Source organism: Convolutriloba macropyga, chromosome 11, assembly GCF_964194025.1.
Source record: "Convolutriloba macropyga chromosome 11, txConMacr16.3, whole genome shotgun sequence".
Taxonomy (NCBI): domain Eukaryota; kingdom Metazoa; phylum Xenacoelomorpha; order Acoela; family Convolutidae; genus Convolutriloba; species Convolutriloba macropyga.
In genome coordinates, this window is record NC_134478.1 from 19,332,949 (window position 1) to 19,358,052 (window position 25,104).

At 34.6% G+C, this 25,104-nt stretch overlaps 2 protein-coding genes across 4 annotated transcripts in view; one reads left to right on the plus strand and one right to left on the minus strand.

The window, feature by feature from the left end:
• Positions 1-719, minus strand: part of LOC142349691 (serine/threonine-protein kinase ULK2-like) — a 58,403-nt gene extending 57,684 nt beyond the window's left edge. Inside the window, exon 1 of the mRNA XM_075401421.1 lies at positions 677-719. Within this exon, the coding sequence (XP_075257536.1) occupies positions 677-719 (43 nt within the window). The remainder of the gene's footprint in view (positions 1-676) is intronic.
• Positions 1-25,104, plus strand: part of LOC142349858 (uncharacterized) — a 277,179-nt gene that overhangs the window by 241,780 nt on the left and 10,295 nt on the right. For all 3 annotated transcript variants that reach the window (XM_075401678.1, XM_075401676.1, XM_075401677.1), the window contains exons 14-17: positions 2,428-2,580; positions 15,572-15,781; positions 18,186-18,370; positions 21,340-21,443. In XM_075401678.1, coding sequence (XP_075257793.1) covers positions 2,428-2,580; positions 15,572-15,781; positions 18,186-18,370; positions 21,340-21,443 — 652 coding nt within the window. The remainder of the gene's footprint in view (positions 1-2,427; positions 2,581-15,571; positions 15,782-18,185; positions 18,371-21,339; positions 21,444-25,104) is intronic.

Below are 25,104 nucleotides of genomic sequence, written 5' to 3' on the forward strand. Positions count from 1 at the left end.
ACAAATAGCAATTCAAAGTATTGCATTTAATACCGGGAACTATAAACAAACATTCGAATCAACCTCCCTTTAGTGTACCGTCGAGTGCTACATTTGGTATAGGATCAGGAACCCTACCAGCGAACCAAACATTGAACATATACAGGGGTACATATCTCCACCATATCCATCCCTCCATACGTTATGTTATTAGATTGCCCTAGTTCGTCGCTATAGGATTTACACAGGGCCTGATAAACTTCTTATAATCATACAAAAGGATTACTAGTCCAATTTTAGCAAACTCTAATTTTTGTGTAGATAATATCAACCTAAACATTGGATCCATTTCAGAAAATTATGCAGAATCTTTCTTTTTTTGCATCTTTTCAATCTTTTAATCTTGAGAACGATTGTGTTTTGTCTCTATCCGTTTTGATTTTTATCTTCACTTTAAAATTAGGTCTTGGCTGAGAGTTCGTGCTTTGCATTTTCCTGAATCACCGGGTGGGAAATTTTTCATTTTGTTTATTCAGTTCTTCGCATTTTATTTTGGTATTATTCTGCTGCTGTTTTTTTTCTTTCAGTTTTCTTTGAAAAATTTGTGGATGATTTTGTGATTTCGAGACAAGACGACTTAACTGTTCGCTGAACCATTGCTATGTTATTGTCCCATCAATTTGCGCTCTACTCAAACTTTTGGTAGACTCCCTCCCACAGTCGTAAAATGTCGACTTCATAGTGAGCCTTGTAAGTTGTCACTGTTGTTTCGCAAACATCATGAAATTTACGCCTGTAATTTTCGTTAGAATGACAAAACGGATTGCTATTCTGCGTTCGCACTTAAAGATTCAACAAACTATTTCTTGAAGATTGTTTTTTCCGCGAATATAATTATAAGAAGACAAGAAAATTAGCGAAACTGGGCCAATTATGTAGAGTCTCAATTCCGAGGAAAAAAATTCAATTAATGTCTTTTTTTGGAAATTTTTCCCATCAGTGAAAATTGAATATCTATTTGTTTAAAAAACCAGAAGCTTATATATATATATATATATATATATATATATATATATATATATATATATATATATAGATGGTTTTTGTCAAATTCAGATAAAAAAATGAGAGAAGAAATAGGCAAGGTCATTAAAATATATTTTTTAAAACTTAGACACTAAAATACATCTTTCAGGTGTTTTCATCAGCAATACTTACGTTATCTGAGAGAGACTTGAAAGGTTACGATCTGTCGTATGTATAAGCTAATCCTCAAGACAGAAAAACAAAAGCAACTATTTTATGAGTAACAAATTTTTTAATGCATAGCATGAAGTTGGAAAGAACATTGTGAAGTAAACTGTATCACATTCTTCTCAAATTTTGCTTCTCATATACATTTCAAACTGTAAACCATTTAACTTAAAAGTTCCCCGCATATTCCGTAAGTTTGTTTTGAGTTCAATAATTTATAGGAAAGTTTCAGTAAAAATCAAAAGGCATAACAAAAATTTTAATTTGATTGGCCTTTCATGACAACACAAAGCTAAATTGACTTGTCTTCCAGCCTGACTTTATACTCAATTATCCCGCTTTAGTAACTTTAACGAGAGATATTTGTTTCTCTCAGACTCGAGAAATCTAAGATCGAGTGCTCACTTACGGAAGAAATAAAGAAATTCTTAAAAATATACTTCTCAAAATCAACTAAACTTTTCTTTAAAAAATGACGCTCAAATGTCAGCATGCAATTTCAGCCTATTTTGAATTTAATTTTCTCTATTATATTTTCGAGTACTAAATTTTCAATGAAAATTTTAATTTCGAATACCTGTTTGAATTATAAGCGCAATTACAACTCTAAATGTGAAAAGGTAAAAAGTTTTTAGCTAAAACTTAAAAAGCATAATTTTCGCATCATTCGATTTCAAGGGCTTTCCACTAATGCTCAGCCTATTTTGAATTTAATTTTCTCTATTATATTTTCGAGTACTAAATTTTCAATGAAAATTTTAATTTCGAATACCTGTTTGAATTATAAGCGCAATTACAACTCTAATTGTGAAAAGGTAAAAAGTTTTTAGCTAAAACTTAAAAAGCATAATTTTCGCATCATTCGATTTCAAGGGCTTTCCACTAATGCAGCTTTTGTACATCTCTGCAAATTCTATCTGTCGGCAAAAAATCGATGAACAAAAATGTAGGGCTTGTATAAGGTACCTACCCCCTAAATGAATATGGAAGGGTGGAACAAAAATCGCTGATTAGATTATTATAGCTGATTAGACGTAGCAGACCAAACACAGCAGTGATCAGGCTCACTTTGGTCGCGGTCCAGCAGTCAAGCGAGTGATCCAATCATAGCCGTCTTGGTTCTGCGACCTCAGCCTGGGTACTTTGGTGCGGGGTCAAGTTTTACCACGTCAAATGCGGTTTCAATTGTTTCAGTTCTAATTGTGGTTGTGGGTGTGTTGCTGCGAGTGGTGAGTTCCATAAGTCCCTCGGCTGATAGTGTGAATCTGCTAAGTGGTCAGTCGGATAGAGGCACCTTCAACACACACAACTCCATCTGGTTCATGGTGTCATCAATCATGATGCAAGGTAGAAGTAGCGAACATTTAATTATGTAATAAATCTCCCTTATTCAAACATGGCAGATCTTGATACTGAGGTGGGTATTATCCTCTTAAACTGCAGTGCAACCAAATGAGCTTTTTAAATCCTCATTTGGACGATATTGCATTGAATTGAATATTATTGAATGATTCATTACATAACTATGACATAGAAAATGTTAGATAAAATTTTTGTAGTTGCACCAACATTGGACAAACCAATGATAACATTTCTCTACAAATGGTTGCCCAACTGAAAACCTAATAAGAAAAATAAAATTATTTGTTGTCGCTTCTCAATGGAAGAGAAACATCGATGACGTCAGCGCAGTCAAGTATACAATTTTCGGCAAATTGGAGACCTGAAAATATGACATCTAAATCACAGCAAATTTGGTCGACAACTATAAGGACAACTATGGCATTTCAAGATAGCCTTTTTGCCTCAAAAAATGCTGCAGAACAAATTAACCCATACATGAGTTTTTTCTCACTTTTTGCCATTATCAAATACACTATGTCTAACTCGAGGCTTATAACCAATGGAATCACCAAACTAGCAGGATTCATTTGTTACAGTAAAATTGTCCGAGTTAGGATTGTTATTCGCCATTTTTACGAAATTCAAGAAACACGATTTAATCATGAATTTTCCAAACCTTGAACTCATTAACACATTTCTTATCAGTTGAATCCTTAGTTCATGAGCTTTTTTAATCATTTCATTTAAGGTTGGAGCCGAGCTCGTTAAATGAGCCGAACGCATTCAAGGGTAAATAAAACAGTAGAATAAACAAGGAGGCTCGGTAATGTGCGTTTGCACATTAAGTTCCGACCCCGCTCATCTACATTTTTCACTTAATTGTCTACCAAATGAGGAAGAGATAAAAAAATTAACATATCAACATATCGTTCAACAAACTAAAAAGAAAAAACAATCTAATCTAGAGGGCCTATGAGACCTTTGGCTACCATAATATGACTACCAGAAAAGACGGCAATAAAAATCAAATAGCTACAAATATTAATTACGACCAAAACTCCTTGTCCATTTTTTGAAAACCACTAATAACCAAATCAAAATGGCGTCAGATAAAAGATTAAAATAATTCTAAGAAGATTCAAAAAGACTTTTCCACAATGCGACTTGGCAACAAGTCGGCTAGAAATGAGCAAAAGCGGCAAAAGTTAATTAAAACATTGTTTTTTTTTCAAAAAAAATTAAATTTGAACTGATTAGAAACATCACGCATCAAATGAAATCATTGAGAGAGTCTTTTATGCCTCAATAGAGAGCGACTGAGGCCTTTCATTATCCAGGATACGTCATACGACCAAAAAAAGAACGACAAATACAGGCAAAAACGAAAAATTTTCACGAAAAAATATGCACGAAAACGATGTCCCCCCTGTAACGGCTGCTCTCCTATCCAATTCAAGGAAAACTTTACACAGCCCAGTGCGGTTTCAAATCTGTCCGGATATTGGGTTTTTGCAGTTAACTTTTGTGAACTGTATTATCCGCTATACTGTAGAATACCGTTGCATTACTTGTTGGTCTATTACGCTTGATAACTAATTGCACAGCTTTGCTGTTATAACAAACTTGTTTCTCTCAGAATAACAAAATAATTCAAATTGAGACAATCAAATTTTTGTTGAGTTTTTTGTTAATAACTCAAGTTATAAACCGAATATAGGAATTCCCGTTCCTACAAATTGTAGCCCTATAATTTGGCTATAAATATGCAAAGTTTCAACCTGCTACAGTAAGCAGTTGTAAAACGGGCTTTCTTACCAGTTACAAATCTGATAATAATAATATCTTTCAAAATTCAAAGTTAGCAAGTCTCTCTGTTGGTTTCAATAACACCAATGTTGAACTAGAGTAGGCTTCGTTAAAGCCAGTAAGAGACACTGACTTTATGCTTTGCACAAAGTTTCTCTTACTTAGGAACTTCGTTCCTCAGAAAGAAAGTTTTGAGAATATCAAAGTTAATTCTCTTTTCACAAGTCAAAGTAAAGTTAAAACTGTAAAATCACTAATATGACCTACAGAAACAAGACATTATAACAAGTAATTTATCGCTCAAGAAAGTGTGCTTCAATACGCACTGTATGTCAAATTAATATAACCAAGATTGCAAGTTTTAACTGATTTTTGGTAGTTTTTCAAGCTCCTTTTATGCTGCTAGTCACGTGCGTTTACATGTCAAATTCAACGGTTGATTGGTTGTAGATAATAATGTCGACAGAATGTGAACACTTTTCATAACGTCATTTTTTCAGTGTAAATTTGATGTCATGGGAAATTTGTTAACCATGTAGAAGTTTTGTCGAATATTCTGTATCAATAACAGGTTGATTCGCAAGGAATCTGATGCAATACTGTTAAGTCGTAGTATTGTTTTGCTGGTGGTTGAGGTAGTTCGAGTTTGAGTTATAGTTTGACTTCATGAATGACAATTGCGTACTAATAATAGTTGCTAAATATAAATGTTGAAGGAATTGAACAAATCCGTTTGACTTCAATAGAATCTAGCATTAAATTTCGCTTGTCACGCTATTCTAGCTTTAAGGCTTGAAATGACCTTGAAGCGCTATTCAATTTGATTTCTGAGTTGTTAAGCTCAACCGCAACACCCCCAATCAATTAAATATTAAGCTGATCACTAAAAACAATATAAATCTTCGTTTGCATTTTTGGCAGGTGACAACATTTGTAAAGAAAACAAAAACCTACAAAAAACGGTCAAATTTGAATAAATCACGAAAATTGGTTTTTTGAAAACTGGTTGTTCCAAGAAGAAAGGCCATTTGAGTAAAATAAAAACGTTATAAAAACCAAACTGTATTCTAAAAGATAAAGGATGTGAATTGTATTTAGCAGAAATAAAAAACTTGGCAGATCTCGAAAATCTATAACTTTTTTATAAAAAACAAACATTTTCAAATTTCATAGCCAACAAGAGCTTTCGACTGAAAGAGTAGAGAGTTTGTCTTGCAACTACTTGGAAAACTAATTGCGACTGTTATTAATGAAACTAAATTATAAGACTATAAAATAACATTAAAACCAAGCTGAACTAATAACATTCGCAAACAATCTTAAGAAACCGTAGCTTTGAAGCCATTAAACTTAACCACGATTAACCATAAGATATTAACCGCAAGAAGACAACATCTTCATTTCCGTCTCTTTTGATCATCATAACATCTGTTTGTAAAACGACTATCACAAAATGACAACAAAAAGAACCACAAAAACGGAAAAGTATCTAAACTTTACAAAAATTCATCTGAAACAAATTGTCTAAGCCCTGAAGACATCATTTAAAAAGTTTAAACAACAGAAAAATTATTGTTTTATTCACGAAAACATTAAAAAGAGCTGTAAATAATGAGGCTACTTTACAAAAAAAAACAACATTTTAAAATTGACAACAAAAATTAACAACAAATAAAGGGAAAAGTTGAAAAATTATCAACTTCTGCAAGAGAACGGTGTCGCAACCCCTCAAACCATATGTTACGAAAACGAGAACTATGTTTAGTTTCAAATTTTGTAAAAATTTTTTCAGTTAGATTAATAAATAATGTGACAATTTACAAAAGTAACAAAAACAACAGCAAAAATGGGCAATTATTCACAAAAATCATTTTGTAAGAAAAAAATTTTGTATGAAAACTCGTAGTAACAACAGCAAGAAAACCTTCTGTTAAAACAATCGGCCGTAAAATTTTTATAAGAGGGGTTTTTATACTATAAGGAGGAAAAGTTGACCTATACTTACTGAGAATAATCAAAATGTTGACTAAAATAATATAAAAAAATGACAAGTTCAAAAAATCACAGAAATTACCTTAAAAAAATACATTCAATAACAAAAGAGACATTAGGTAACAACGGAATGAGTAGAAAAGGTTCCCTTGCACCTCTTGAGGAAGAAATTTAGATCTTTGATTTGTTAAACTTAAAAATCAGACTGCTAAAGGAATAACAATTGAAGGCAAAGTACAAGAATTCAGTTAAATTTTAATTAAACTCTTCCTCAAAGCCATAAAAACCCTTCGGTTCCTGGAAAACAAACTGTATCTACATTTGGCCTCAGAATTACAAAAATGGAGCTGTCATAATGGAGCCGTGAATAAAAAATTGTGTCAGTAATCAGTAATTAACATTAAAAGAACAAAAGCAAAATATTTTGAAAAAAGGCAGCATCAAAATAAAAGCTTCTGATTCTAAGAGTCCATGATATTATCAAACCTCTCCCTGATTTTGTTGCGCGCCCAGCAAAGCAACTAGATTTTCCAATTATTTGTGAATTTGACCAATTATTGAGTGGATTTCTTCAAATTGTGAAAAAAAAGATGCTATTTGTATAATTATTGAGTTAATTCTGCAAAAAACGGCAAAGTTTCGATTCCTGAAGACTTTCATACTACGCCTAAGTACAACTAGCGCTCTTTTTGAGATTAGGGAGTCTGTGTTAAGGTTTTTAGGTCTATAGGTCTGGTAAACTTTAACAATGCGGACCAAAAAAACATTTTGTGCCTTTTTTGATGAAATTTGAAATTTTGATCAAAAATTTTAGATAAAAAAGCTTTAATAAAAAAATACAGAAACGCTTTTCTATCTCTAACGGTAACAACAACATTCTGCCGTCAAAAAATTTAATCTTATTTTGAATTATACTACCGAAATTGTGCCAAATTTTAGCAAAATTTACTGAAAATGTGAACAAAAGCAGTCGAATTTTCACAAAACTTTAAACCAAGATAACTCCCTGTAAAACACTAAAATCGAAAAAATCTTTTTGATTCCGTATTCTACGCTGGATGGGCTTTTTAATGATACCACTCACAATCCTCTACGATGAATATATCGGTCGGCCAAAATTGACTGAACAAAAAAAAACTCAGTTGATTATATTGTTCCTCCCTCCCCACTAAAGGGGGGTCGGAACAAAAAGCAATGCAAACAAAACTCAACGCTACATTCAGGCCGATGTATTTGAACGGGGTACAAAACTAAAATGGTTGCCCCATAAACTCAGTTTTGCTGATGTTGTTTATTTGTACAGCAGACATTTTTTGAGCCTAGTAAAGAGTCTGTTATCAAATTGTATAGCATCGTTTCAGGTTCTGTTGTTTAGCACATGTTTTTAAAGCACATCAATTTGTTATTTAACTGTTATTTAAATTTATGATTTGCTTGAATGTGTCAAGCAAAAAAAATGTTTTTCGGCTAAGCCGAACGATTAGATATGGGGACTAAGTGAGTATCAAGTAATGCAATGGTAATTTACTGAATAGCGAATAAAAGTTTTCGCAAAACTTAACTTCAAAAAAGTAATGTTTGGACGGATTTGAGAACACAGAAACGAAGTGGGAGTTGCAAAATTTTTCCTGTCTTTGATTGGAGAGAGGCCATTATATCTAATTTTTGAATGTTTTTTTTTGTGTTATAAATCGTTTTAGCATTACCATTTATAAAAATAAAAATTACATTGAACTCATCTAATATATTAAATGTAAGTCGCATTTGAACCTAATGGTTAGCAACGCTCCTATCTTCACGTGTTTTAGCGATCCTTAAACATGCAGCCTACACGACCATGCTTTAGTGCCTGATCTGTAAATGTTTTTTTTCGCTCATTAAGCATACGACTTAGCAAAAACAAGCGAGACGAAAAGCCATCGACCAATAGTCGTATGTAGCCACTACGGATAGACAACAGCAACAGGCGTCGGTAGCGCAATGGATTGGACCTCTGACTGTGAAGAGAGGGGCCTGGGTTGGATCCCGAGTGGTGGAGGAAAAGGATGCATCGTTTACTGGGATACAAAATTCGGGAGTTGGTTGTCGTTTTCTTCCCCTCTTCGTTTTTTTTGTTTTTTTGTTACTTATATCTTCTTTTCGTTCTTTTTTTATTCCTTTATCTTTTCTTTCTTTCTCCATTTCTTTCTCTCCCTCTCATCTAATATATTAAATGTAAGTCGCATTTGAACGCAATGGTTAGCAACGCTCCTATCTTCACGTGTTTTAGCGATCCTTAAACATGCAGCTCACACGACCATGTTTAAGTGCCTGATCTGTAAACGTTTTTTTCGCTCATTAAGCATACGACTTAGAAAAAACAAGCGAGACAAAAAGCCATCGACCAATATTCGTATGTAGCCACTACGGATAGACAACAGCAACAGGCGTCGGTAGCGCAATGGATTGGACCTGTGACTGTGAAGAGAGGGGCCTGGGTTGGATCCCGACTGGTAGAGGAAAAGGATGCATCGTTTACTGGGATACAAAATTCGGGAGTTGGTTGTCGTTTTCTTCCCCTCTTCGTTTTTTTTGTTTTTTTTTGTTACTTATATCTTCTATTCGTTCTTTCTTTATTCCTTTATCTTCTCTTTCTTTCTCCATTTCTTTCTCTCCCTCTCATCTGATATATTAAATGTAAGTCGCACTTGAACGCAATGTTTAGCAGCGCTCCTATGTTGACATGTTTTAACGATCCTTAAGAATGCAGCCCACACAATCATGCCTAAGAGCCTGCTCTGCAAATGTTTTTTTTCGCTCATTAAGCATACGGCTTAGCAAAAACAAGCGAGACAAAAAGCCATCGACCAATATTTTTTGAATGTATCCAGTTCAATAGACAACATAAACAGGCGTCGGTAGCGCAATGGATTAGGCCTGTGGCCGTGAAGAGAGGGGCCTGGGTTGGATCCCGAGTGGTGGAGGAAAAGGATGCATCGTTTACTGGGATACAAAATTCGGGAGTTGGTTGTCGTTTTCTTCCCCTCTTCATTTTTTTGTTTTTTTGTTACTTATATCTTCTTTTCGTTCTTTCTTTATTCCTTTATCTTTTCTTTCTTTCTCCATTTGTTTCTTTCGCTCTCATCTAATATTTTAAACGTAAGTCGCACTTGAATGCAATGTTTAGCAGCGCTCCCATGTTGACATGTTTTAACGATCCTTAAGAATGCAGCCCACGCAATCATGCCTAAGAGCCTGCTCTGCAAATGGTTTTTTTCCAAGCCCAAGTAGGGGAGGAAAAGGATGTGTAATGTGCTCGGAAATAAATTTGGGATTTGGTTGTAGAAGCTCGTTTTATGCAAATTCATTGCGCTCTTTTAACATAGCGCACCTTAATCACAGCAAAGCCAAAATTGTCGCTTAACCAAAAGTTGCTGTTAAATAAGGTAATGGACGCCAAAAATACTCGTCGGTAGCCTAAGAGGTAAGAGCTGTGGCTGTTAAACGAGGGGCAAGGGTTCGAACCCGAGTTGCCACGAAAAGATCCTATATTCCTTTAAACCTGTTCGGATATGATTAAGCTCCTAATCTTTACATGTTTAACAGCCCCTAAACATGCTTTTTGGCAAAAAGCGACTGGCAACAGTCGGATTCGAACCGGGGTCCGTGAGTTAAGAGGCAGAAGCGCAATGAGTTGAGCTAAAAAAACAGCTGAGCCGCGTATTTATCGGGATTTTTGACCATTAACGTCGCATCAGTTTCCACTTTCTCCAATTTCCTCCTTTTTTCACAATTTTTTGTGCTCCATGCCTTTCTACTGTCACTATCTATCTTCTATCAATCTACATATTAAAAAAAATAATTCGAATAGCTTCACCACCATGTTTAAGCTTCTAATCTTCACATGTTTTACGGCCTCTTAAATATACATCAAAGCGTTTTGATTCGCATGTATTTTGAAAAAAGTCAATGACTGAAAATTTGACCTTGCCAAAAAGTAAATGACCGAAAAGTTACCTATGCCGTAAAGGTCAATGACTGAATACTGAATGTAAAAATGGTTCATTTTTGGAAAAGCTGCCTATGAACGAAGAGCTGTCATTGTCAAGAAGTCAGTGCCCGAAAAGTAATTTATGCAATAAAGGTCAATGACTGGATAGCCGCGGATGTTTTTAATCGGAACTTTTTACGCTGAATGTTTGCGTGACCAATTTTTTAACAATCTTTTGCTTCTTTTGCTTTTAGTTTTGCTTGATCTCAGTCTCATAAAATTTTGAACAACTGAAATTTAATTAACTGAATCTTTTGTTGCCAGTTTTTTTTCAAAAGTTAGGCTGTGAAGAATTTGGTCTATTTTTCTTTTTTACTTTTGAAGGAAGATCTTTTCTCTTCCGTTTCTTTCTTTCTTTGCTCCTTCTTTTTCTTTTTATTTTCTTCATTTGTTTTGTTTTTGGTTATATTTCTTATTCTCTGTCTCTTCTGCTTTTTATCTTTCCTTTCACTTTCTTTTCTCTTTCTTTTTTCCTTTCTTTATCTCTTCTTTTCTTTTGCTTTTCTCTCTCTCTCTCTTTTCTGTCGTTCCGCTTTTTTTCTGTCTTTTTCTGTACTTGTCTGCGTTTCTTTTCTTTTTTATTCTTTCTTTTTTCCTTTTGGTTTCTTAATGTTTTTTCTCTTTTTCGTTCCTCTCTTTAGCTTGTCGTTCTTTCCTCTTTCCTTTCTATTTCTTTTCTGTCTTACTGTACTCTTTCTTCTCTGCTTTTCTTTTCTCTTTGTTTTCACTTTTCTGTTGTTTTCTGCCTTTTTTCTCATCCTTTCTCCTGTTTGTTCCTGTTTAGCTTCTCTTTATTGTCTCCTTTTGTTTCTGTTTAGCTTCTCTCTTTATTGTCTCGCTCACTTTTCTGTCTTTCTTTTCTCTTGCTTTTCTATGTCTTTTCTGTCTTTGTTTTTACTTATCTCTCATTTCTTTCTGATAGTATTTTCTGCCTCTTTTCGTTTTTTGTTTTTCTTTTCTGTCTCTCGTTCTTGTTTTTTCTCTGTTCTTTCTGCTTTCTTCTCCCTTTTTTGCGTTCTGTCGTTTTCCTTTGTCTTTTCTGTCTTTCATTTCTCTCTTTTCTCTATTGCTTTTGTCTGTTTTTGTTTTTTTTTCCTGCCTTTATTTGTTTTTTTCGTTTTCTCTTTCGTTCCTCTGTCGTTTCTCTTTATTTTCTCGTTCTTTTCTCTTTCCTTTCTGTTTTTTTTTCTACCGCTCTTTTGTGTTTTTTCTGTCTTTCTTATCTCTCTTGATTTCTTTTGCTTTAATCTTGCGTTTCTTCTTCCTGTCTTTCAATTCTGTCTCTTTTCTCTCTTTCTTTTAACTCTTTCCTTTCTGTTCTTTTTTCCTTTATTTTCTCATTTGTTTCTTTCTGCTCCCTCTTTCTCTTCTTTCTCTCCTTTCGCCTTTTCTCTCTCTCTCTCTCTCCTGTTTTTCTCTCTTACTTCTCTCTTGTTTTTCTCTTTTCTTGCTTTTCTGTCTTTTGTCTCTTTCTTTTCTGTCTTTCGTTTCTCGATTTATTTTGCTCTCTTTTGTTGGTCTTTCTTTTCTCTTTCTTTTCTGTCCTTTTTCCCCCTCCTTTCTCTCTTGCTCTTTTTTCGTTTGTTTTTCTTTCTCTGTTTCACTTGTCTTTTTTGACTTTTTCCTCTTTCGTCCAGCCATCTTTTCTCTCTATTTTGTCTTTTTTTCGGTCATTTTTTCTCTCGTTTTATCTTGCTTTTCTCTCTTTCTCTTCATTTCTTTTCTCTCTTTTTCTTCGTTTCTGTTTTGTTGCCCTTTTTGTTTTTGTCTTTCCTTTGTCTTCTGTCTCGTTTCGCCCTTTCGTTTCTTTCTTTTCTCATTCCTTTCTGTCTTTGTTTTCTCTTTTCTGTTTTCTCTCCCTCCATATCTTGTTTCTTCTCTTTTTTACGCTCCTTAAAAATGCAGCCTAACGTATTACATGCGTAACGCTACGACACCATGTAGAATTTCGTTATCTGTACAAGTCTTAGCGCTCCCTAATTATAAGGGTCAGCAAAGCCGAAAAAAGTTGAACACAAAATTGCTGGGACTTGGAGGTATTATACTAAACCAAACACATCGGTAACGTAACGTAATACCTATGGCTGTTGAACGAGGGGCATGTGTTCCAGCCCGAGGTGGTAGAAAAAAAAGAATTTTAAAACTTCTATTTTTCAATTGATCTTGTTATATTTTTGCGGGCCTGCTAGTAATTAATTAAATGACTTATTAAATTTATTAATTTAACTAATTAATTAATTGAAAAACTAATATTTGAAAGATGAAGTTAAGCACGGCATGAAGGTCGTAGACATTTGATAGTCGAATTGAGTGGACTGCAAATATCAAATTGAGAGTCGTATAAGTCGAGAAAAAATGTCGTCCGAAGTGTTGACTAGTTTTTGTAGTCAACAGAACATGCAGAAAGATAACGATGTGATATTCCAATAATCGCCTAATTGTGGAGACGTTGCTACGGTTGCTTTCAAACTTTGTCAAATGAAAACTGGCTATGTCTGAAACAAATCTTTGACCTTTTTAATTGCTCTGCATTACTGTAAACGTGTTGGTCTTTTTTAGTCTAATTTTTCAGTAGAGAGAGAACGGTATATGAACAAAAATTCGGTTTCTCGCTAGTGGTTTTTTTTGTTCACATGCGGCATTTTCGCTTTGATTTTAACTATTTTTACAAATTTTTTGATAGTATTTTTTTCTAAATGGTTTCTGCAATCCAATCTTAGTCCCTTCTAGGACTAGTAATATTGAAACTTAAACCAGTTATATTTTGAACGGCTTTAATTTTTTTCACGTTATTGTTTTCCATGATTTGACCTATAAAGTAATCTTATTCACCTAATGTGTTAATCGAACTCATATGCCATTTAACTTATTCAGCATAAAACCAGAAAATTGGCAGTCAATTCACCATACCGCCAGCTTTAATGATTGTCATTGACTAGCAAAAAAGATAATGTTTTTGTACCACTATGATGATGCAAATTTTTTGCTAAAATTGATTCCGCTTATAAATAATTGAAAACGATGCAAGTTTTTGACCATTTCTTACTGATAAATATTAACTGGCAATGCGGCAGTTATGAAATCTGGTCTAATTTTAAGCTTGTTTGCTCAAACTTTCTAATCGATTCTTTTGGATCTTAACGGGTAGATTTTTCTACCACCGTGGGTTTAAGTGTTGACCTAACCTGCAAAAAAATAAGTATCTTGACGATTTATGGTGTCACTATGTGAAATACGGCTGCAGAAGAAGACTTGAAACATTTGTTGAATAAAGGTAACACAACGCCGCGATATAACAAATAGAGCGATCGGTTTGCACTGCTTGGCTGAAAGCGTTTTTGAGATTTTCGACCTGTATCGCCAATTTATTATCACCGTCTTTCAATTGTGCCAAGGTTTCACATCTTGATGATAATTGTCATTTATATCGAATAAAAGCTGCGAAATGTCAGCAGCAAAAAAGTGTAACTAACTTCCTGTTGTAAAAGCACTCAATTAGGAGAAAAGGAAGAATGCAGACAGTTAACAGTACACACTGAACAAAAACAACTAACAAATGCACATATTTAGGATTTAATATCAACCATCTTTGCATTCAAGGCTTTGTGAAAATACCTTGGACTGATTTGAGGAATATCGACCAAAAATGAGTTATATCAGCGAATAAAAACTCCGGATTATGGGATTAAGATAAACTTTGTAAATTAAAGACAAGTTTCGACATTTTTAAAAATCGCTACCCGGGTCGAGGTGTCACCGCCATTTAACGCAAAATTAGTTAAGGTAAGCGATGAATGCGGAAATTTTTGTAAGATAAGCAGTGAATGCGGTGAAATTACATAAATCAGGCGGTGAATGCGTTGACAAAGACCTTTATCGCTTGGTAGCGGTGAAATTAAATAAATTCAACGCTCAACTTAGTGGTGAGCTTACTTAAATTCACCGCTTAGAATTTTTTTTCAAATTGTATGAGACAAGCAAAGAATGCGGTGAAAGTAATGGGGAGTAAGAAAGGAATTGTTAGATTTACCCTCCCACTAAAACTACCCCTTAACCTAACATGTTTTTGACACTTTTTTCCTAAGCGATGAATTTATGTAATTTAGCGTAAGCGTTGAACTTAAAAAAATCATCACATATATGTAATTTCACCGCTAAAAATTTCAAATCTTACAAAAATTCACCGCGCATGTTTTACAGCAAGTAGAGTGAATTTGATTTATATTCAAAACAAAAATATTTGAAATTAGTGAGTGATGGCGAAGTGGAGGAAGTGATTGACATGCAGGAGGTGAGAGGTTCGAATCTTGTAAGGGCGGTGAAATTAAATGTTTTAGCGGTGAGTTGTGGTAAATTTTTGTAAGATCACCGCTTAATCTGGCGTTGAACGAAAATTATGTATGAATTTTGCGGTAAAAAGCTAACTTTTCACAGTTTATCTTACATATTTTTCCAATTTTTTCTCGACCCGGGCAGTGATTGCACTATTTACGGATTAAAAGGCAAATTGCACATCAGCATGGAAACATCAGACGCTTATCTTGCAAGAGTTCGGCGCTTCTTTTGTAAGGATCTTGCAAGAGTTCGACGCTTATCTGGCTAAAATCTTGCATATCCGACGACTATCTGGGCAAGATCTTGCAAAATTCCGTCGGTAATAGATAAGAGTACATGTAGATCTTGCCGTCGGTAATAGATGAGAGTACATGTAGCTCAAATTCTCTGGAATTTGAATTAGTTCTCAAAAATTCAGCATCAAAAGTTCTCAAAAATTCTTTTAACGCTAATTCAGTCTTTTCTTAAAATTCGTTTCCTTGCGATTTGGGAGAAAATTAGTGACCATAATCTTGAATAATTTTCACGAAATCTTGGCACTCGTTTTTCGGTTGTATAAATGTCATTGCGTGGATAGTAGTGACGGACTAACCCGATTGATTTTGGGGCAATTGATAAACTGTAACTAGTTTGCCCCATCGCTTACAGACCTCATCTTAAAACATGTGCTTGAAAAAATTGTATTTGCAAGTTGCTATAAATATCTATTTGCAAGTAATATGTTAGGGTTGCCGATATTATAATTTCAATCACAGAGTGATTATTGTTACTCTCGAGCTCACAATAGCGTAATATTTTGGCATCCGATTTATCTGGTAATGACATTTACAGGTGTGGATGTGCAACCTCGCACCCTTTCTGGTCGTCTGCTGGGTTCCTTCTGGTGGTTCTTCTCTCTCACTGTCACAGCCATGTACATGGCTAATCTGGCTGCATTCCTCACTGTCAACAGAATGGCCATGCCTGTAGACTCACTCCAGAGTCTCGCCAATCAGAACAAGTTCAAATTTGGAACAGTCAAAAACTCACCCGTTCACCAAGGTATGCTCAAAGTAATCACATTTTGCAGCCAAGAGTCCGAACGTCCAGAAAAACAAAATTAGGTACCGCATTTGTTGGTTATAGCAAGATATAGCCGAGAGGGCTTCCTAGATTTCAGGTCCTTGAACATCTTGAATATAATTGCGTAATCATTTTCCTCTTTTTTGTGTTATCTAGATAAAACAATTTTAGTTTAAGTGCAAATTTTAAAAGAAACACTTTTGTCAACTTCTGAATTTTCCTTTGCCGCTCAGTGAGGGTGCTCTGTGACCCAGAAGATCGATCTGGCATAATGAAAAAGGTTTAAATTTGTGAAACAAGCACTACCTTCTACTCTGTTGATTCGGCCTTGCCGCTCTTGTAAGCTGTTGCAAACTAGATTGTCTTCAGACAGTTATTTCGCAATAATGCCAGTAATCCTAAATCTTCTCATATAAAAATAAAAAATGGAATATACTTATCTATCCTGGAAAGAAATTAAAGATTGTTTACATCGGTCATCATTAATAAGAACACAAAAACGGTCGACATCCCAAAATCTAAATCAACTAGAGTGATTACAATATCCCAACTGATCTTGCATTCGAAGACTTCTTCAACAATATCGCCTCAACAAACATTTTTTTTAATTAGAAGGCTTATTTATTACTCTGACTCTCCGTGTATGATTTTTTCAAGTTGTCCCAGGCACTCTCTTTCTAAATCAGCACTCTCTTTCTCTCCCTCATTCTCCCTCCCTCTCTCTTTCTCCTTTTCTCTCTCTCTCTCTCTCTAACTTTCCAGTCTATCTATCTTTCTCTCTCGTATCGCTGAATCTCGCTGTGCTTCGTATATAATTTCACCTCCACTGCTATTTATGCACAACTAACACGCTCTCATCTTCAGCATGAGAACGGTCATATATAAAATGAATATGGAATCTGGCGTTTGAAATTTTTCACATTTGATGGCAGGTCTAACTACAAAGTGAAAAATTACCTGACAATTTTTGCTGCGGTTTCAACTGACGCAAACAATTGCTCGACTAACAGCTTATATTAGCCGTTATCTTATTTAAAATTTACTTAAACAGGCGCATATCGCTTATCTTGTAATACATACGTCATTCGCAATAACGTTAGCTATCTGACAATAAAAAATTACTGTTAAAAGAACCTTTCACATATCCAAATCAAAATCCAGAAAATCAGGCTAAATCATTCTCCGTTTTAAACCAATGATAACGATGCAATTCTTTGTCATTGATTTTTGCACCTAGAACCAAACTGAATAACTTTCTGGTTGTTAAAACATTCCATGCAATTCCTCATAGAAAAGCAAACTGAACGTACATGTTTTTAGAAGCCAAGTTTGACATCCGGAGTCAGCAGGTAAAAATGACGTATTTTTGATGGCAACATCTGCAATCGGGGATGTACTTCCTGTTCTCTTCCAAATTTTGAAAATTCAAATTTAGTGACAAAGGTCAGATTGAACCTAAGTAAAAAAATTTGGTAAGAAAATTGCAGGACTGGAACTCATTTTGTACCAGAAAATACTTCGAAATTTTTATCTGGCGTGAATTGTTTGCATTTTGATTAGTCGTTGAGTAGCTGTGAGTACCTAAAACAGAAAAAAAAGGAATTTTTTGACCTGATCTTTCTTGAGTTCTTTTTAAATTTTTATCACTTCAAACTTATTGAGAGCTTCAAACGAATTTTTTGCGGTTTCTTTCACTCAGTATGCTTTGAATCACTAACTGCAGGTCACATACAAGAGATGAATTTAGATCCACCAGAAAGCTTTTGAAAAGTTGCTCTAACTCTTCAAAAATCATGAGGCTACTATAAGTACTCCACAAACACTTCAATTTTTAGGTCCAGCAGCGTCAACGTAAGACGGTTACATGGTGGAAGTTGGTTTAGTGCCCCATTTGACTTCAAGTTTGAGTACCGCTCTTCTAGCTAGTCTACCTGCAAACCTACATGTTTATCTAACAACTAATGGGCGTGGCCTTAAAATAATAGGATCAATTTGGAAAACCCTCATTTCCAGGAAAAAATGAAGATAAAATTCCACTTATTTCTATGCTATCAGACAGGTTAACACCGAAAGCTTGTTCGTTTTGTATCAGTTTTTGCCCGTGTAGCGTTTTGTATCCTTGAAAGAGTCACTTCCAGTTTTAAAAAAATAGAAGTCTTCAAAGTGCTCCATTTCTGCTGTTAATAGGTCATCTTGTTGAACAAAAAATAACAATTATCTCGAGGATCATAAACTTAAATTTTGAAGTGAAGAAATTATCTGAAAATGTTTGACGCTACAACACTCAGTCATTCCGCTCAGTATTTCTTTCAAATTACGACAAATTCTTTTTTATCTTTGCTTTTCGATAACTTCTCAGTACTGGACCTCTGCCTTGTTTCAGACTTTGAGGACCAGGCTCAGATGATAGGATTGTATGAGAGAGTATCCATGGCATTCTCACGAGGAGGTAGAGACGGCGAAGACGATGAATCATGGCTAGTGAATTCTCCGCGAGAGGGCTACGAAAGGGTGGCCAAGGGCAATTATGCATTCATGTGGGACGATGCAATACTTCAGTGGATTACGGTACCTTTAATCTCTTATTTATCTGAATATTTCCCGGCAGTTAGTTATTTGACTGAAGCAATGCTACCCAAGTTGAGTGGAAAACCGAGTGACTTGTGATTAGAAGAAGTTGGGTTCAAGCACACGAGTGTCTGTACATGTCACAAAAACGCGCAAAACTTCGAACTGTTACAGCAAAATAGTGACTTAAAAAATGTGCCCAGAAACATAGGAAATGATCGTTTTTCATCAGTTTTTTAAATAAATGAACGCTAAAAGCTCATATGACTGGTGTGATCGTTTTTTACCGGTTTTTGTATGTAGCAAATGACCTTTTTTGGCAGAGTTTTACGTAATTTAAAAGTTTTCGAGGCGTGCTAGCTCTAAGAAATTACCGTTTTTGACCAGTGTTTTAGGAAACCAAACCGCTTTGACGGGTTATTTATGAAAATGACCGTTGTTGACGGGTATTTTGGGCAAACGACCGTTTTTGATCCGTGTTTTAGGAAAATGACCGTATTTGAAAGGTGTTTCAATAAATCGAGTTTTTGACCGGTATTTTTGGTCGAGCAGTTTTTGAGCAGTTTTTTTCAGCAGTTTGAGCAGTTTTCAAGCAGTTTTGTTTGAGAAAATGACAATTTTTGACCCATATTTTTGGGAAAGGGCCGTTTTCAACCGGTATTTTTAGAAAATGGCGGTTTTTGACCTCTATTTTTTGGGAAACGACCGTTTTCAGCCGGGTATTTTAACGTATATGACCATTTTTGCCCCTTTTTTGGTAAATAGCCGTTTAAAAGCTGTATTTTAGTAAAAAGACCGTTTTGACCCGTATTTTTGGGAAATGACCGTTTTCAACCGGTATTTCAATTAATAGAACCTTTTTTGACCCGTATTTATGGTAAATTGCCGTTTTCAACCGGTTTTTTGTAAGGTGACCGATTTTGACTCCTAATATCGGGAAATTGCCGTTTTCAATCGGTATTTTAGTAAAATGACCGTTTTTGACCCGTATTTTTGGGATATGGCCGTTATCAACCGGTATTTATGTAAAATGACCGTTTTTGACCGTTATTTTTGAAAAACTACCGTTTTAACAAGTTATTTTTATTAAAGTGACCATTTTTCAACCGTTTTTTCCAGAAATATCCGTTTTCAATCGATATTTTCTTAAAACAAGCATTTTTGACCCGTATCTTTGTGAAATGGCCGGTTTCAACCTGTATTTTGTAAAATGACCGGTTTTGACCCGTATTTTTCTGAAGGTGGACCAGTTTTTTTTAGTCAAATGACCGTTTTTTATCCTTATTTTTTTGGAAATTGCCAATTTCAACCGGTATTTTAGTAAAATGTTCATTTTTGACATGAAATTTTGCAAAATACCGCTTTCAACCGATACTATAGTAAAATGACCGTTTTTGACCCGTATTTTTGGAAAATTGCCATTTTCAACCGATATTTTATTAGATTGACCGCTTTTGACCCGTGTTATTGGGTAGTGACCGTTTTCAACCGGTTTTTCTAAAGGAAATGACCGTTTTTGACGAATTGTTTGACCGTTTTATTTTAAAAAGACCTGGACAATAACTGTGCCTTTCAATGATATATGTCTTATTGTGATTTCACCAAGAAACTTAATAACATTGATCGTGGCTTGACATGTCAAATTTCAAAGAAGAAAAATGGTTAGCTTTAATTGTGACGCTGAAAAAACGTTTGTTTGAGATAATCTCTAGTTTAAGTTAATTCAGAGGCATTGTTTCTCCTCACAGGCCATTTTGAGCGTTGTTGGTGTAAAGTTAAACGCTGGTTTTCTGGTATGGTCTTACCCCTTAGTTTTTGACCTTTGCAAATCTTATAAGATCTTACAAAATTCTTACACGGCCTTACGAGATAATGCTTTAATCTTGAAAGATTGTATAAGAGACTTACTCGATTTGTTCTGAACGTGAACGATCTTATAAGAAATGTAAAAATTCGGATGCTCCTATACGATTCTTATAAGATATGTTTTAATCTTGTAAGACTTCCTAAGAATAGTAGCAACTGGTAAGATCTTATAAGATCTTACGTAAGTAATCTTACATCTTGTAAGATTTGCTATTTTCATCCACAGAACAAATCTGTAAGATCTTTTAAGACCCTACTTACCTCTTACAAGATTCACTCTGTCTTGTAAAATCTGACAAAACATTCAATGTCCTGTAAGATCTTAAAAAATATTTTCCATCTTATAAGCAATTACAAGATATGGAGTATTGGTAAAAGTCTTATAAGATCTTATAAGATTTCCAGTGGTCAATGACTAGGGCCGGAGTCATTACCCAACTCACTTACACTCACTTAAGATACAACGAAAACATTTACCCAACTAATTTACACTCACTTCAGACTCTTTAATCTGATGGCAAAACACTTCGGACAATTTAATCTAGTGGCAAGTGCGGCCGGAAGAAAGTCTTCAAATTTTTTGTCAGCTGTGTTTTTAGCATACAATACTATGCTTTTCATTTGGATTTCTTCTATTATCTTAATACCTATATTCATTAGATATCATTCACAACTGAAAGGTGAGTCAATATGCACTCACAACTATAACCGTTTTTGACAACCCAGGATAAGAACATGTCTTGTGTAAGGAAATGAAAGAATCCCACAAACTAACTGTTACAAAACTGCTTAAAATTTTATCGAATCAACATTTGGTGATTAGCACTTACTAATATCCAGGCTCCTAAGCATTGGTGCTACGAAGCATTGGTTTCTGAAGTAGAACTCGCGTAATTAATAGCGAAACTTGTAAAACCAAGCTTTAGGCTAAATGATCTTGTTGTTGCAGAAAAGTGACAATATATGACTCCAATTTAATCAAAGTATCTACTATTTCTCAAGTAATGTGAAATAGTATCTACTATTTCTCAAGTGTTTAGAAGCCGATGGGCTGTATAATAATATATTTTGGATCTTTTGCCTGAGATAAATTGTGATTTCAGAGTCAACACTGTGAATACGTAACAGTGGGGAAACCGTTCATGAATAAAGGATATGGTTTTGCGATCTCCAAGAGGTCAGCTCTCAAGGCCGACATATCTTCAGCGTAAGTTTCTTTTTACTCAAGTGTTCAAATCATTCTCTCATTCAATCGGTTCAGATGATAAAAGTCAGTCCTCTAGGTACAATTTTTCAAAATCTACCGCTATGTCGCCCTAGTTGAGAAGACCGAACAAAAACGACGCAAGAAATGTTCGGTATGTTCGGTTTTCTACGTAAGAAATGGTCGGCATGTTCGGTTCGTTTGGTATGATCGGTTTCAAATGAAAGAAATTGTCGGTATGTTTGATCTAGAATGGTTAAGTCAATTTGTAAGTTAGATGGTTTCGGCACCCTTACTCACTTGTAATGAACCAAAACATTTTGATACAGGAAACTAAGAGCAGGAGTCACTTGCGAAGCAGTTAATGTGTTCATGACTACTGTGGTGGTTGGGAACGGTTGATTAAATTTTGACGAGAGGGCTCTTGTAAACGCTAATTGCGAATCTGGTGGTTACTTTGGAAAGTTCCAGCTATATTAGGCACCGTCTTGCCAAACCTTTATAAAATAACTGCGTCCTGTTTAAAAATATGGGGCAAGCCATTTTCATCAGCAAATTACATCAGAGTCGCCTTAAAAAGTCTCGGAAGGTAACCGTCCTAAATTTGCACTGAACTGGATCAGTAAATGATTGGATCTTTTTTAAATGAAAAAACACGTTCAGAGTGAAGGAGATCATCAGTGGGAAAATTGCGTATTCATACAGTTCCAGCTTTTTCACGGAAAATGTGCGTTCAGTTTTTATCCCAATTTTTCCTGCAAACTTGGTTAAAATCGCAGTGGGAATTAAGCTCATCATACAATATTCTTAGCAGTCATACCAGGTCATATGTGATTCTTAGTAATCATACTAGGTCATAAATGATTTGTATGAAATCTTGGTAGTCATACAAGTATCATATATGATTTCCTAGTAATCATTCAGGGATCATACAAAAAATTTCAAAGCCTAAAAACTTCAAATTTCATTTTCTGTCGTGGAAATCATACTAGGTCATACATGACAAAAAAACTTTGACTGGTGCCAAAAATTCCCGTATAATGTAGTCAAAGGACATTTCAAATGAATATATCGCATTTGCAATCCACATTTGATTCTTTGTATGCACTAGACGAATAACTTTGTAACTTGGACATATTCACAAAACAATTTTGAGGTTACATGCCAAAAATTTTTCTTATGTTTCTTATAGATGAGCATTTATAGGTATTAGGTGGCTTCAGGGAGTATCAGATCTTTAGTTATGTATGTGGACTTATTCTTTTATTTTGTGCCCAACTTTTCAAATGATATTCTAGAATAGGATCTTTGACGGAGAACAAAGTGATGCCTAACCGAATAAAATTTGAAAAAACATTAATGGAAAATGATTTATGAAAAATAGATGTATGATTCTTGGTATTCTTACTAGAATCATATATGATTTCCTGGTAATCATACAAGGATCATGTATGATATCTTAGTAGTCATGAAAGGATCGTACTAGGAAATACGTTATGATTTGTATGACATCATATATGATCCTTGTATGACTACTAAGAAGTGGACACCCGGGGATACAATAACAGAGAAATTTCAATTGATTAACTTTTCAAGCTTTGGCAAGGCTAATGATAAAAGATTTCTATGAAAAATACGCTGTGAGATATCAAAAGGACATTGATTTGAAAAAAAAACGTCAGTCAACTTTCGCAAATTAAGTATTCAATATTAATGCCTATTAGAAAGTGAGAAGAATTTCAAAACTAAAATAGAAGAGAAAAGTAAACTCCAAAGTTTAGGCAAAGGTTTGTTTGCCAGAGCGGGAATAGGTGCATAAGAACGACGCGCATTTACTTTTTTTCGGAACATGGATTTAAGAACAAAATTTGTCAATATATAAAGCAAAAAACAATTTACATCATTTATTTATTTCCAAACAACAATTCATTAAAAAACTTTCCAATGTCTCAATTCTGTGGCAAAAGTTATTTCCAACTGCATGGAAACTTATCGCAGTCAGCGGAGCACTAATTAAAGCTCAATTTTGTAAAATCAAAGTCAAATCAGTCTGATGGAGCACTAATTAAAGCTCAATTTCGTAAAATCAAAGTAAGATCAATTTGGCTTCAAACAGGTTCGGTTTATTTAATTGTTGTATACCTGTAATTAAAAAAAACAGATGTAAGAATAACAGAGATTGTGCCCTCTACTCTGAATCAAGTGTTGATCAACTAAAACGACAATTTTTTTGTTTTGCTGGTTGCTTGAGAACGAATTTTAGAGTTTACAAAAGTTCTTAAGTTATTTTTTTGTCATTCAAACCGAAAAAAATTCAAAAATTATTCCATGAAAAATGAATTTTCCCAAAAAAAGACTATTTCTATATTTTTTTCTCTCGTTTTTAGATTTGGACATAGTAGAATAATTTTTGATGAGTTTTTCAAGAAACTGAAAAAAATGTAAAATCTTTTTATACGAACTAGAGAAGATGACACGAGGCTTTCTCATACTATGAAGTTTTCGAAATAATTATGTTTACAAAAAGCTGAGCCCCATTTTTAAAGAATTATTGAATTAATGGGAATGCGATTAACCATGTTGACAACGTACTAGTTCGAGTGTTCGATTAGTGGTCCAGTACGACAACTATTATGACAAACATTGTTGGTTGTCAGAAATTGAAATTAATCTAGCTAAGTTTGTGTTGCATCAAATGAAAAAAGAACTAGTTTGTTGCTGCAACTTGTGCTAAAAAAATTGAAAGGAACTTAGCTGAAGACGCGAAGATAAACTCTTAGGGTATAAGAATTTTGTTTAAGATATTTTTAGATTAAGGCTTTTATTAATCGAGCGAAAGTTGTTACCCAAAAGTTATTCAGTACAAGCGAGAACCCTACCTTAAACTAATGTGGAGCTAATTTTTCGAGCATTACTTGGCAAATAGCTGTTTTCAATATTTGGTGTATATTTTGCCAATATTTCGTCTCTGCTGTTCATTTTGCGTATCAACATTCTATGTGTCTAAATTTGACAAGATCTTATGACCACTTTTGCAAAAAAATTTAACCATATTCAACTTAAAGAAAATCAACTGGAGCATTTGAAAGTGATTGGACGCAAGTTAAAAGTTAAAAAAATTAAAGTATTGGGCTAACACAGATTACCTGTTTCTATATAACTTTTTGTATGCAAAGCTAATTATTATTTATTTGGATCTATTCTGTTTCCCCCCCCCCCCCCCCCCCCCGTGTTTTTTATGACCCCCAGTTACAAATTATATGTTGTTATATAGCACGTTAATATGTAAGAATATAGCACGTGCGCCTGGGGGTCATAAAAAATTAATGCTCACTTAGCTGGGGGGGGGGGGAACAGAATAGATCCAACTTTTTTAGCGTTATTTGTGTTATTATCCTTTATTACTATCATTATCAATATTTTTACCGCAAAATCTTTTAAATGATTCTTAAAATTTTTGGATCTATTCTGTTCCCCCCAGCTTAGCGAGCTTATAGTTTTACGTCCCCCCGGCGCACGAGCTATTTTCTTACATAGTAACGTGCTATATAACAACACATAATTTGTAACGGGGGGGGGACGTAAAACACACTAGGGGGCCGAAACAGATTTGATCCAAATTTTCAATAGCCGTCGTCAGCCCCCCCCCAAACGGCGCTCTCTT